Source organism: Anomalospiza imberbis, chromosome Z (assembly GCF_031753505.1).
Source record: "Anomalospiza imberbis isolate Cuckoo-Finch-1a 21T00152 chromosome Z, ASM3175350v1, whole genome shotgun sequence".
NCBI lineage: Eukaryota > Metazoa > Chordata > Aves > Passeriformes > Viduidae > Anomalospiza > Anomalospiza imberbis.
The window spans coordinates 73194057-73207346 of NC_089721.1; the positions used below are offsets into that span (position 1 = coordinate 73194057).

Sequence of the window (13290 nt, forward strand, 5' to 3'; positions counted from 1 at the left end):
TAAAGTACTGGAATTGTCTTCCCAGGGAGGTGGCAGAATCACCGTTTCTGGATGTGTTTGAAAAAAGACTGGACATGGCACTTGGTGCTGTAATCTAGTTGAGGTGTGAGGGCACAGGTTGGACTTGATGATCTTAGAGGTCCCTTCCAACCTCGTTATTCTGTGATTCTGTGGTGACTTCAGGAGCACAGCCAGGGTCCCTCCACTCCCTGCTGCTGCAAGCTCTGCCAGCTGCAGGGGAAGGGGCAAGGGGAAAGCACCACTTGGCCTGCAGACCTCAGCTCTGGCTGAGAGACACGGAGTTGTACCAGGTGGGCATGCAGGAAGCGTTCCTGCCAGCACACCAGGCTCTTCTGCTGGGGGGCTGCTGCTTCCTCTTCGTTTGCCCGTCTGAGGGCTAGGCCAAAATGAAAAATTAAATGCAGATACAGGATCTCAGAAACCTCCTTCCTTTCATTTGCAGCCTTAAAAATCCACAAAGAACACCTTCTGTTGGAGCCCTGGACATCCCTCTAGCTGCCCTGGCTGGCTCCAGACCTTGGCACCAAGTCAGAAACACCTGTGGCTTCCATTTTACCCCATGAAAAAAACTGCCAACTTTGTGTGAGGAATTACAAGCCACAAGGGTTTGAGCAGTGTGATAGGGGAATTGACACAGGGTGGAAAAGCAGAATTTTGGGGTTTTTAGAATGGGGTTCAGGGGTACAAGAGGGAGCAATCTGGGCGTGTCCTGGCCTTCTTTCCTTTCTTCTTGCCCTCCATGCCCTGCTGTGATGGTGACACTTTTCTGTTGGTTTAAGGTAGAGATTCACTGTCTAACATGGGTGGTGGGCAGTGGCACAAACCTGTAATCATCCCACAGGTAGTTTTGAGTACATAATGTGGGAGCCGCCCAAGGCTCGGGGCAGACTGCCGTGGCTCCTGCACTAGGCAGAGCTCGGCAGGTCAGAGAGAGAATGTTATAGACAAGGAGAAACAAACAGCCGTGAGAACCCGGCCTCAGGCATTCCAGAGCTCTTATTTGCCTGCCAGGCTAGGGGAACAAGGACTTTTATGATTTTGGGGTCATTCCAAGCAAGCAGACCCCAACAACCCTTTATTTTTTCTCACAAGGGTTGGAAACACCTTGTGCCTGCAGGGCAAGGCGTGTTTACCTCTCCAGGAGAACCCTAAGCTTCTTGCCTGGATAGGATAATAACGAGTGCAGCCTCAGTCCCTGTAAATAGCCTGCCAATCTGTCCCGCAGAGCAGCTTATTTTGTGCTGCTCCTCATGCCTGGGGGCCTGCAGGAAAGTGTTGTTCATCCTGTGACAAGAGCCTCTGGCAATGACAACCACACAGGCCCCTGTTCCCCTGCCCCAGGAATTCTCATCAGTCTTGTAAAATCCATCATCCGAGTTACTTCAATATCACTTTATGTTGTGTTACGTTTATGTTCTATCAGGATTTCACCTTTGATACAGAAATTGTTGTATTTGCTTAATGTGAAATAAAGTATGAAACATGGGATTCTGAAAAGACTGAAAACAGTCAATGTTTCCCCATCTTTGCCTCCTGATACTCTCTACCATGACATCTCATGTTTTATGTAGACTTTCAATCTGTCATTCTAAAGAGATGCTTTTTTCCTACCACAGTGGTCTCATGAAAAATCCCCAAACCAACTCTCCTTTTATGCCTAAATATTCTACAGTGAAATCTGCAGAGGACAACAGATCTGTAGACTGGATAATGGTATTTTTGTGACAGCATCAACAACAGCTTCCACTTCAGTCTATGCTGTTGTCAGCCTTAGGACACCCAGTTTCAGCAGAGGACTGGGGACGCTCACTGGGCTGCCCAGCCCTGCTTGGACAGCTCCCACTGCACTCCCTGGAGAGCTTCTGGAGCTGGGAGGAACCAGATCATTGTGGAAAGAGTCACAGGAGACAGCAAAGGCACAGAGGGGCTCTCCTGAGCAGGGTCACTGCTGAGGACTGAAAAGGGTGACTCCTCCAGTATCTTCTGAAATGAAGGAAGAAAATATAAAAGAAATACCTTTCTAGTTCTTAGAATCACTAGTTAAGATTCTCTTCTCTCTCTCTCACAAACACACTATTCTTCATGCCTGACCAGGCCAAATATTAAAATTATTTTCTACTTGAAAATACTAAGCATGTGTCTCATCCTTTCTTTGTGGTACATAAAGCATATAAAAATATTTAAAAGCTAGGGCAAGTCAGAGAGCCTGAAATGTGTTGTTTGGTGATAAACAAGGCAGAAAAATTGTTCATCCATCACATTTTGACATATGCATATCCCTCGATTTCATTCATGTTTAGTCAGGAGAAGGAGAAGGAGAAGGAGAAGGAGAAGGAGAAGGAGAAGGAGAAGGAGAAGGAGAAGGAGAAGGAGGGGGAGGAGGAGGAGGAGGAGGAGGAGGAGGAGGAGGAGGAGGAGGAGGAGGAGGAGGAGAAGAAGGAGGAGGAGGAGGAGAAGGAGGAGAAGGAGGAGAAGGAGGAGAAGGAGGAGAAGGAGGAGAAGGAGGAGAAGGAGGAAAAGGAGGAAAAGGAGGAGGAGCTGTTTCTGGAAGCAACCTGTTTTTCTCCAGATAGGATTATCTATCAAAGTTGTTCACTGCTGTTTAATCTGAATTTACACCTTCCTCTTTCGTTATCAATTAAATTTTATCTAGATTTCCGGAGGTTAGTAAATCTGGCTGATAAAATCTCATGCAAAACGTCAACTGGGGGGTTTGCCTAGCTTTCAGAACAGATACTGAATTAAAATAAGCATTTTTACCCTGAAGAGAAACCCTGTCAGTCCACACAACTGAAATCCCATCAAGCAAGAAATACCAGCTGCTTTGTTTGATGACTCAGGGCATGAAGCAGCTCAGCATCTCCCATCAACATTTTCCTTGTCATTCATATTCTAAACAGAGCCTTTCCCAGAGCTGACCATGATGGATCTTTGGGACACAAACCAACCTTTCCTGCTCCTCTTATCTCTGCTAACAAGGGGATGGATTTTCCAAGGATGTGCATGCATGCAAAGGCTGGGGCAGTTTGTGAAAAGACATATTTTTACCCAATGTCCTTCAGGGAGACATAGAGAATACCTCAGAAAGCATGAACTTTTTTTCATGAATGTTTAAAATTGGATTTTTTACAAGAAATGCTTGTCCTAAGCCCATTCTGCGTTTGTCAACCTTTCAGACTCAAGAGTAGACTACAAAAACTGAGATGTGGGGAAGGCAGGGCCTACAGTGACAGCTGACAGGCAAACCAGAATTCTGATAGAATACATGTTTTTGACAAAATTCCTGCAGCAAGCACCTCTGCAGAACAACAAAAATTTGCAGCACTCACTTAGCAAGTGGGTGAGTGACTATTTTTATGAAGGACACATCAACTGGATTAGTCCTTCTTCCCATTTCAACCCATCCCAGAGAAACCTTTTGAATGAAATTTTCATCGAATCTTCCAGTTACAAGAGATCTGTGCTTGCTCACGAAAAGCGTGCCATCAGAAATCTTCAAACAAATTGGTCTCTAACAACAGTACAAAAAGCCCTTCAGTTCCAGGTAATTTATATTTCCCCTCTAAGTGGTATTAGATGACAGGTCTCAATTCAGAAGGATGACATCTCTGCAAGGTGCAGGGCATAGGCTGAGCAGCTTTTCTCCAAGCCAGACCCTGGAACAGGAGCCAGGAGAGGCACACAAACCTTGGGACCACCTCTGCACATTCTGCGAGGGGACAGACCAAGACACAAGTCCCTGCCTGGGTTCTGCCAGGGACAGATGCCTAAATTCAGAGAATTTTGGTGGAGAGGATCTCCCTCATGGCAGGGAGAGACTGTGCCAGGAGCTCTGCATTCCCTGCCTGCACGTTGTTTTGTGGTTTGGTGCTCCAGGTAAACTCAGTGTCCCACCTGAGAGGAATGACGGATTTGTATTTACAGACAAGCTGTGGGTCTGCTGGTAGATAAAACCAGCACTGGGAGATAAAAGAAACAATGGGAAGGAGTCCACTGATTGATCAGTGGAAAAAGATATTCGACTTCACAAACAAACTGTAGGTTTGCTGATAAATGAAACTGGATATTGAGAGATGAAAGAGACAATGGGGGAAAACCCTAAATTCCATAAGAATTAAAAATTAGAAGGGAGGTTTGTACATTGGAGGGAAATTTGTGGTGTCAGGCGTTCTGGGAAGTCTGTACTGTTATAAGTGAATCAGTCAATTTCCTGAGCATGAATTTATTCTAAATCATATATTACAGTACCTCTCAAGGACCTCAGCCAGTGGGGAAATGGAGAAGGGACATGTGGCTGGGAAATTGGGATAAAAAGGAGGCTGCATCCTCCAAAAACTGGAGAGACCCCAGGGGAATGCCCCATGGCCTCTCCCTTTATTCAAATACAGTAAAAGGACTCCTCTGTCTCCTTCTTGGACATAAACCTGTGGTGTTTGTGGGTTAACTTTCCTGACACACCACAGGGCTCCTTGGTAATGCAAACCCTTCATAATGGCTCCTAGAGCCTATGGAAGGCTGAAGGAAATCAGGAAATAATTTTTCCCACTGCAGGCCTTCTCTCCACACTCAGAACAGTGACTGTAAGCGGACGTGGCAGAGAATCCCCAGTGTGATGCAGAAGAGGGAGGGACCCTGCAGGATGTGGAGCCCCTCCAGGGGGGCTCAGTGGAGCCCTGGCCTGTCAGAGTCCCGGACATCCCTCTGGCTGCCCTGGCTGGCTCCAGACCCTGGCAGGGGGCTCAGAGACCCTGGCACCAAGTCAAAAACACCCGTGGCTTCCATTCTAGCCCATGGAAAAAGCTGCCAACTTTGTGTGAGGAATTACAAGCCACAAGGGTTTGAGCAGTGTGATAGGGGAATTGACACAGGGTGGAAAAGCAGAATTTTGGGGTTTTTAGAATGGGGTTCAGGGGTACAAGAGGGAGCAATCTGGGCGTGTCCTGGCCTTCTTTCCTTTCTTCTTGCTCTCCATGCCCTGCTGTGATGGTGACACTTTTCTGTTGGTTTAAGGTAGAGATTCACTGCCTAACATGGGTGGTGGGCAGTGGCACAAACCTGTAATCATCCCACAGGTAGTTTTGAGTACATAATGTGGGAGCCGCCCAAGGCTCGGGGCAGACTGCCGTGGCTCCTGCACTAGGCAGAGCTCGGCAGGTCAGAGAGAGAATGTTATAGACAAGGAGAAACAAACAGCCGTGCGAACCCGGCCTCAGGCATTCCAGAGCTCTTCTTTGTCTGCCAGGCTAGGACAGAACAACTTTTACAATTTCGGGGTCATTCCAAGCAAGCAGACCTCAACACTGGGCCAAAGCTGAGCACTTCTGGGTCAGCAGGAGCTGCTTCCTGCAGCAAGCAGCAATCTCTCCAGACAACAAACAGCCAGAGCTCTCCAGTCTAGGGCAGAGCAGGGTCAGTCCTGGCCTGACCTCCTGAACCAGCCAGGGCACCACAGGGCACAGAACAAGCCCCACGTCATCACTTCCTCCTCCTGCTGCTCCTGCACCACAGCAGCACTTCTGCTTCCAGTGCAAATGTAGAAAAAGCTGTGTTCCTATTGTGATATATGTTATGGAATAATTTGCGCTTATGTAAAATATATATATGTAATAAATGATGCTTGTACAAAAAATCCTTAAAGTTTTAAACGACAAGCTGCAGCTGGGGAAAGGTTGCAAAACCACTGCTGGCAGCAAGCAGAAAAACATAATTTACAAACTAAAAATCGTGGCTCAATGCAGAGATGGGCCCTTCCTGGACCATCCAGGATACACCCAGCAATGAATACACGGGAGATATCTACGATCAAGATAGTCAGAATCATCAGGAGCATCCTCAGGAACACGCACCTCAGTACCAGGTTCCCTTAACATCAGCATTCATCACTTCCCAGAAACTGCTTTGTCCAGCTCAGCACAGAGAAAAGGAGACCCCATGAGTATGTGAAGCAAAGAGAAGAATAGGAGAACCTCTGCCTCAGGCAGAAAAAAGTGTATAAAAACTGACTGGACAGAGACAGCATTGGTGAACAGAGGGGATCCGATGAGGTCAGACCTGTGTTCACCCAGCGCCGATCCCGGGCTCGGCACTGCCCTTTTGATTGTGGCTATCTACAACCGAGCCTCGGTCACGAAATAAAAATCTATTTTATTAATTATTAATAATTGATCATTTTTACCTCTGTAACACTCTGCACTGGAAACCTGTCTGCCCTCGGGGCTCGAGCAGTTGTGTTCTCAGAGAGGACACAGGCAGGCCAATGCCGCCTCTCCTGACTCTGTTCATCTCTGACCCTTCACAAAATCAGCTCCAGAACTGTACAAGGATGTTTGCAACCTGCCAGGAAGGCTAAACCCCCTGACAGAAGCTGTTCCCCCATTTCTGATTAATCTAATTAATCATATTCTGACTATTGCCAAGCTGAGCTGTCAAAGAGCAGCTGGCTCTGCCTCTGGGTCCAGCACCACGCTGAGGAGCAGAGCCCTGGGTACCCCAGGACTGGGTGCTCAGTCTCCACAGGACAGCAGGTCCCTGCTCCCACCAGCAATTACTTTTTAAACCTTATCAATATTTCTATTTTAAGAACGTGTAGTAAAAATTAAGCACTGTGGAAAAGAAAAGGAACATGCACTCCTGTGTCAGAACCACAGACACAGCTGCTGATTGTGAAAAATGAGTATTTTATGACTGGCTCTTTGCAAATATTAAATTGAATGCTGTATGTGTTATGGAGGGTTATTTTGTAATACTGTATTGATCCTTTTTAAGTAGGGTGTTAAATATAGTTTTAGGTTACAACATAATGATAAAATAGAAACTCTGCAATGTAAGATATTTTTAACTAGCTCAAGAAAAGGGATGAGATAATCAAGAAACTCTTTGCACAGAGGTAACAGCGACACGAAACCTGAAGAGTTACAGCCTCCTTATCAGAAAAGACAAACATCCTTCCACCTCCTCTCCTCTTTATGGAACCACCAGGATTAAGGGGAGGAAGTTGACAAAAACCAGAAAAGTTCTTAATTTGCAAGGAATTTATGTGTCATGTGTGAGATATATGAATATGCACCAGGCTGTTGCTTTTAAGGGTCGTTCCTTTGTTCACCAGGTATCATGTTTTTGGCAGCTCAGTGCCCAAAAGCGCCCGGACGTCTGAAATTCTTTGCTTTTTATTGTCTCCTAGTGTCCTAATCCTCACTGTACAAATTTTTATTACTCTAATTCTATTACTATTTTTATAACTATTTTATTGCTAATAAACTTTTAAGATTTTAAAAAACAAGTGACTGGTGTTTTTCACATGATTATTCCTTATATCCTGCAATTCCCTTTTCTCAGTTGACGATACAGCCTTGCTGAGAGCCTGTGTCTCCAGCAGCAATTACAGAGCTTTGTTAAACTCTGGAAATCACTCTTAATTACCAAACATTTCCCGGAGGTGATCTGAACACCTCCCCCTTCCAGCGAAAGGGTGAGAAATTGCATTGAAATTAAATCCACATAGAAGTAGGACTGAAATAGTTCACATCAAGTTGTCCAGCATCCACATCTCTTTAGCAGCACTGCCAGGCTTGAAAAGCAATAAAGGACTTTTTAGCCAAGGCTAAAAGAAAACAACTATTTTTCCATTTTCTTTCCTTTGCAAAAACAAACAAACAAACAAAAAACAGCAAACAAACAAACACACACACAAAAAAAAAAAAAAAAAAACCACCAAAAATTTCAGAGAATGGTCAAAAATTCAGTCTGATTTTTTTAAAAACTTGTAAAAATGGAAATATCTGATGACGTGTATTCCCTGGTGTATCAGGCAGTGTGCTCAGGTACTCAGTAATCAGTTCTAGGAGGGGAGAGAGGACAAAAAATAACAACCATTTCCTAGAACAGCAGTGAAACAATGCAAATGGACACAATTCATCGTTTACACATAAATACAAAAGGTGCATCTTTGGATGCAAATTCTAGTGGAAATTGGCTCTTTTTGAAACTGGGTACAGGAAATTGTTGACCAGCTTGTATGGTAAAGGCCTATAAATCCATTACTCTCCCAGGAGCAGCCAACCCAGGCTTGTTTTAAAACTTTTCCTTAAGAGGCTGAAAGTTTTAGGGTAATTTTACCCACTGTGAGAAGAACCTCTGCTGTCACACATGTTACAAAAACCCACATCATCCTCATCCTTCTTGCTCTTTTGACTTGCTGTCTCTTCCAACGAAACATACGAAACAAACAATGCTTTTACTTGGAATAGCAGCACACACAGTATTATTAAAAGGAGGATTATTTTTGTTTATGTAAGAAGAAAGTGCTTTTAATAAGAACTTATTGTTCTTATTAAAAGCACTTTAATGCTTTTAATAAGAACAATAAGTGTTTGTTATTGTGTTTCTTATCTTTTGTTTGATATTTGTCCTCACAAGTGATTTTTTCAGCCCTTTTTTTTTTTTCATGTTTCTGTTGGAAACCTGTTTTCTGGTCTTAGAAAACTCAGGCATACTCTATTTATTGATCATTTATTGGTTTACCTGTAGAATACCTACATTAATGTTAATAAAGCACACCATAGATTTATCTATGTTTTTCATTATGTTTTATTGAAATCACTCCTTAGTCTATAGAAGTTTGAATTAATTAATTTATTTAATCATTGCTTTTTAATCATTGCATTTATTTATTTAATCATTGCTGGACAATGGGCTTGAAACCAGTGCCTATAAAATATTCACACTTTTTAGACAGAGCTGTTTTCAGTCATACTTGAGGGCTGAACTCATGGCTGCCAGCTGTTCTGCAGCAAAGCTTTCCGATACAGGTATTTTTACGAATGAAAGGCTCTGCTTCATGGCTTATAAAACACTTAGTAATCCTTCAAAATTAAATACTCTGGGGGAAGCCCAACCCTGTGAATTCTGTGATACACAGTCAGTCTCACTCTGTGCTACAGTTAACATGTGAAATAATTAGGAATGCATTTACCTCAGTATGTTTGCAGTAGCCTTTCTTTCTTGTGGCAGAAGGTCAGGGTCCCTCAAAACTTCCTCCAGCAAATTTAGCACATTCATTTTCAGCTCGTTGTTCAGCTCAAAATCCTGAAAAGGAAAAAAGTTTTAGTACCTTTAGTCTTAACAGTATTGAACAAACTACTGAAAAATTATACTTTAATGGTTTTGCCTTTTCTTTTTCAATTAGGTTTGAATTTTTTTTTTTTAACTACATTTGAAAATAGTTAGAGAAAGCTGTGGTACAAAAGTAAACTGGCCACACAAGTAGGATCTCCCAAAGGCTGGGATTTCTCTCCTTTTTGACCTTTGCCTTCTGTGTGGAGACAGGATGATCAGGGAACCTTCCTTTTCTGAATTACCACCTGCATCTGGCCAAGACCCACAACATCCCCTCTCCTCCTCAGTTTAACTGCAGTGATAGCACCACTGCCCAGCAGGGCAGGACCCTTCCTCTCACTGCTTCCTTGAGGTTCTCTGTCCATCTGCCTCCCCTCTGGTGTTCCTCACCTCAAACCCACCCTGTTGGAAAGGTCTGCTTTTTGTGGAGTACTCAAACTAATAAATTCACTAAATAGTCTGGCCCTGCACTGACGAGCTTCAGCATTTTAATTACCTGTGGGGTGGACTGATACCTGACACAGGACTGAGATTCAGGGACAGGCAGCAACCACTTGTCTGATCTCCTACCTGATAAGATCACTTATCTGAATTTGGAGAAATCAGGCAGTATTAGGCATTCTACAGACACAGAATTGTCACTACCGGACACAAAATGAGTACACAGAAGTTTGGTAAGTTCAAAGGAGAAAACAGAGAAAGTTTTATTTGAACATCTGGTGTTTACAGAATTCCAGAGGTGACCGTGGGTTGGAGGATGGAATTACCACCTCTCCAACCACACTGGTCCAAAGATCAATCGATCATTTCTCTCTACCCACAGAGAAATATGTAAATATTCTATTTACACATGAAATTGTGTGGGACCTCTGACTCTCAAACATGTGAACGTTATCAGAAGGCTGAAGAAGTTTTATGGGAACTTTAACACTTTCAAAAGAACTGTAAAAGAAAACACTCTTAAAAATCAGGGCAACACAGAATGTAGAAGCTTTGAAGTGGGAAGTTACAGGCAATTCTTGGGGTAGACTCCAATAATTCTTGTATTCACCTGTGAGCTAGCATTTTGGTAGGAAAACAAACCCAAAGCCTTCAGCTGCCTGGTGCATCACAGATCTTCCCTGATAACCCAGAGCTGCTTGCAAGCAGGACCACTTGTGTGCAGAGCTCCCTCTCATTTCCATGGCAACAGGAGGCACCAAGTTACTGAAAATGAGGAAGATTTGGCACCCTGGCACAAGAGCTTGGTATTTCATTCCCAAAGAACCCCCACAGCCCCTCCTGTGGTGAGGGGCTCTGGAGATGTGTGCCTCTGGGGGTAGCAGAGCCAGCTCAGGTGAGCCCACCCCACGGGAGCACCAGAGCTCTCCCACAGCCACCGAGGCAGGAGTGATGCCTTATCAAGGCTGGCCTAGAGCAGAGGCTGGGCAGAGTTCCAGAATAAAGCAGGGATTTATCAAAAGGATCTCCTCCATGGATCCACCTTGGGCAGCACCAGAGCCCAGCCAGGGCTGCACCCAAGATGGACCCAAATGGTCCCAAAATGCACGAGCGCTCCCGGGGGCTCTCACTGTGATCAGCTCTGCTCCATTGGCACACTGGAGTTCATTGTCCCATTCCAGCTTTAGCCCATGCAGTCCCATCCTGCTTGTTTTTCTCTCTCCAGCCCACGCTGTTTGTGCTCCTGGGCCTGAGGTTTGGATCATTTGTCCTTGGTCCCCAGCTGGAGAAGGAATTGTTTTGTCTCCCTGCTCTGTGCAGAGAGCTCACCATCCCATAATATGGAGCCCAGACCCACACACTAAAGCAGGACAGAATCTGAAAAATAGAAAAGTTAAACCCTGAGGCATTAGGTGGAGCCTCATTTGGAAATGGGAGGGAACAGTTCAGAGCAGGAGGGGATGAGTGCTCATCACAGGACGTGCCACAGCCACCCTCACAGCATTTTTGAGAAAGGTTATTGCCCCAGTGTCAGTGCTCAGATTTCACCTGCCCTGGGCATTTCCCTCTTGTGACAGCACCTCCTCTTCACTCCTCCAGAGTCTCCTCACCTGGGCCTCAGCTAATTCATACTCTGGAACCGATTAATATCCGTGTCTTATATTTTCTCGAGATGTTTACCCATATTTGAGGGTGTTGGAGAACAGGAAGCTGCAGCATTGAGCTTAGGATGGGGGCATCAGGCATTCAGCTCAAAGCCAAGCGAAAATTATTTCTGGGCACTGCACTCTGTTTTCTAAAAGCACATTTTGTATAGCCACGCTCTGAAATGCCTCCCTCGGGAGCTGTTTTAGCCTGTTTGCAAGGAAAGACAAGAGAGCCTTTCCATACATTTGGGGTATGGAAATGGGACTAATTAGAGAAAACACGAGGAATGTAACTAAACTACATGACAGTACTGTGCACTCCGGTGATTTCGAAAAGAAAATAATTTGAAACATAAAACTATCAAAACTTAGTTAAAGGAGGCACCTTGAGTCTGCACAGGCCTAAGCAACCAGTGCAATTAATGAGCTTGTGCTGTGCCTCAGTGGCTGACACTGTATGAAAGAGGGTGGTATCTCTGCAAGCTGTGCTACAAAAACATCCCAAATGGGCAGAACAGGTGTCCAGGAGGTGACACATCCCCCAGCCCCATTCAGCACTGCCGGGTAAAATCCTTGGGCAGATCACATCGTCGTGGCCACGATTTTAACTCCAAGCACAGCTTTCAAACCACAACTGGTTGATTCTTTCCATTACGAGACATTTTCTGTCAAGACGTCTTGTTTCATTGAAAACGCACCTATGACCAAAAAAGTCTAGAATTTTAAAAGTTCTTTCACTTGCAAATAGGATGGGAGAGCCTCACATATAATTATCAGATTCAGCCAAAACAAAGCATTTCCAGTTCTTGCATGCTTACATGCTAATTCTTATAATAATGAGAATTAATAATTTGGCCATTAACATTAAAACTTGTTTTACTGAGTAATCTCCATAAGATACTTGTGCTGGAATTGCTGGGCAAACTCAAATTTATGGCTTTCTTTTTTAAAGCAATGTCATCTGTTCCTCATAGTGTGATGAGGAAAAAGAAAACTATGAAAACAGGGGGGAATCAGAAGAAAAATGAAGAACTAATCTCTTTTTCTAATCTCTTTTTTATCATTATCTAAGTGGTACTGAGATTCCAGTGTGATGAGCCATATATATTAAAAAAATAACAGGGAAAATATTGCATTCAAACATGTACATGCACTTAACTTCTGTGGAGAAAGGTTGAAAGGTTTGTATCATAAGAATGATACAAATACCAAAGCACTTAGCAATAAATTTTAATATAATTTAAAAATAGCTAAATAACTGTAAATAAATGCAGATTATCTCTAGCGGTATTATGGGTGTCACACATGAATATTTATCTGTTTATACTATTGGACACTTAGGTCCACAGGTGGCCTTAGATATATGTGTATCACAGCTCTCTAAATAATTTTACACCACTTCTTTGACTTCTGGTTCTAATTTAGATTTCAGAGAAGGAATAGAGTTGGTCAGACAGGAATCCTTCAATTTCCCAGGACATTTCAATCTGACAGTGGTTCAGTTCTTCATGAGAGGGTCACATACCTCTAATATATTTTAGAGTCTACAGTAGCCTAAAGATTTGTGGGTATTACTCAGATTTGGAATCACTGGCCAGAAGAAAAGAGAGTGCAGCACAGGCAGCAGAAAGCAAGGGAAAAAAAAACCTACACTATGCTAAGGTGCATTTTTAAACTAAAAACAGTAGATTTACTGTTGGTTGTCAAGATTTGACATGAGTTCAGTGAAACCCAGAAGCTTTTCCTCTCCCCTTTCTTTAAATGTTCCTCAGTGAGAGGAAACATTCTGCATCTAAAAGATGTGGGGAACACTGAATGATCCAGACAGGTAAAATCGAGCTAAAACAGGAACGTGATTTATGGTTTAGTAGGCCAGAGGGAAGAAATACAAAAGAACAGGAGGGAGGGAAGAAAGAGGCAGGAGGGGAGAGAGATCTACTGGAAGACTTTTTGCAAGGAATTTGGAATATTTATAAATAGATGGAGATTGCCTTACAATTTTACTGTGTCTGCCCTCATGCCAAAAATGAAGCAGGTAATTATTCCAATGGCAGCAGATGAGTGAGTC

The 13290-nt window shown here is 43.7% G+C and overlaps 1 protein-coding gene across 9 annotated transcripts in view; it reads right to left on the reverse strand.

Annotated features, from left to right (window-relative positions):
- The window catches only part of RASGRF2 (Ras protein specific guanine nucleotide releasing factor 2), a 126254-nt gene that overhangs the window by 12632 nt on the left and 100332 nt on the right, over positions 1-13290 (reverse strand). For all 9 annotated transcript variants that reach the window (XM_068177068.1, XM_068177069.1, XM_068177067.1 and 6 more), the window contains one exon: positions 8993-9105. In XM_068177068.1, coding sequence (XP_068033169.1) covers positions 8993-9105 — 113 coding nt within the window. The remainder of the gene's footprint in view (positions 1-8992; positions 9106-13290) is intronic.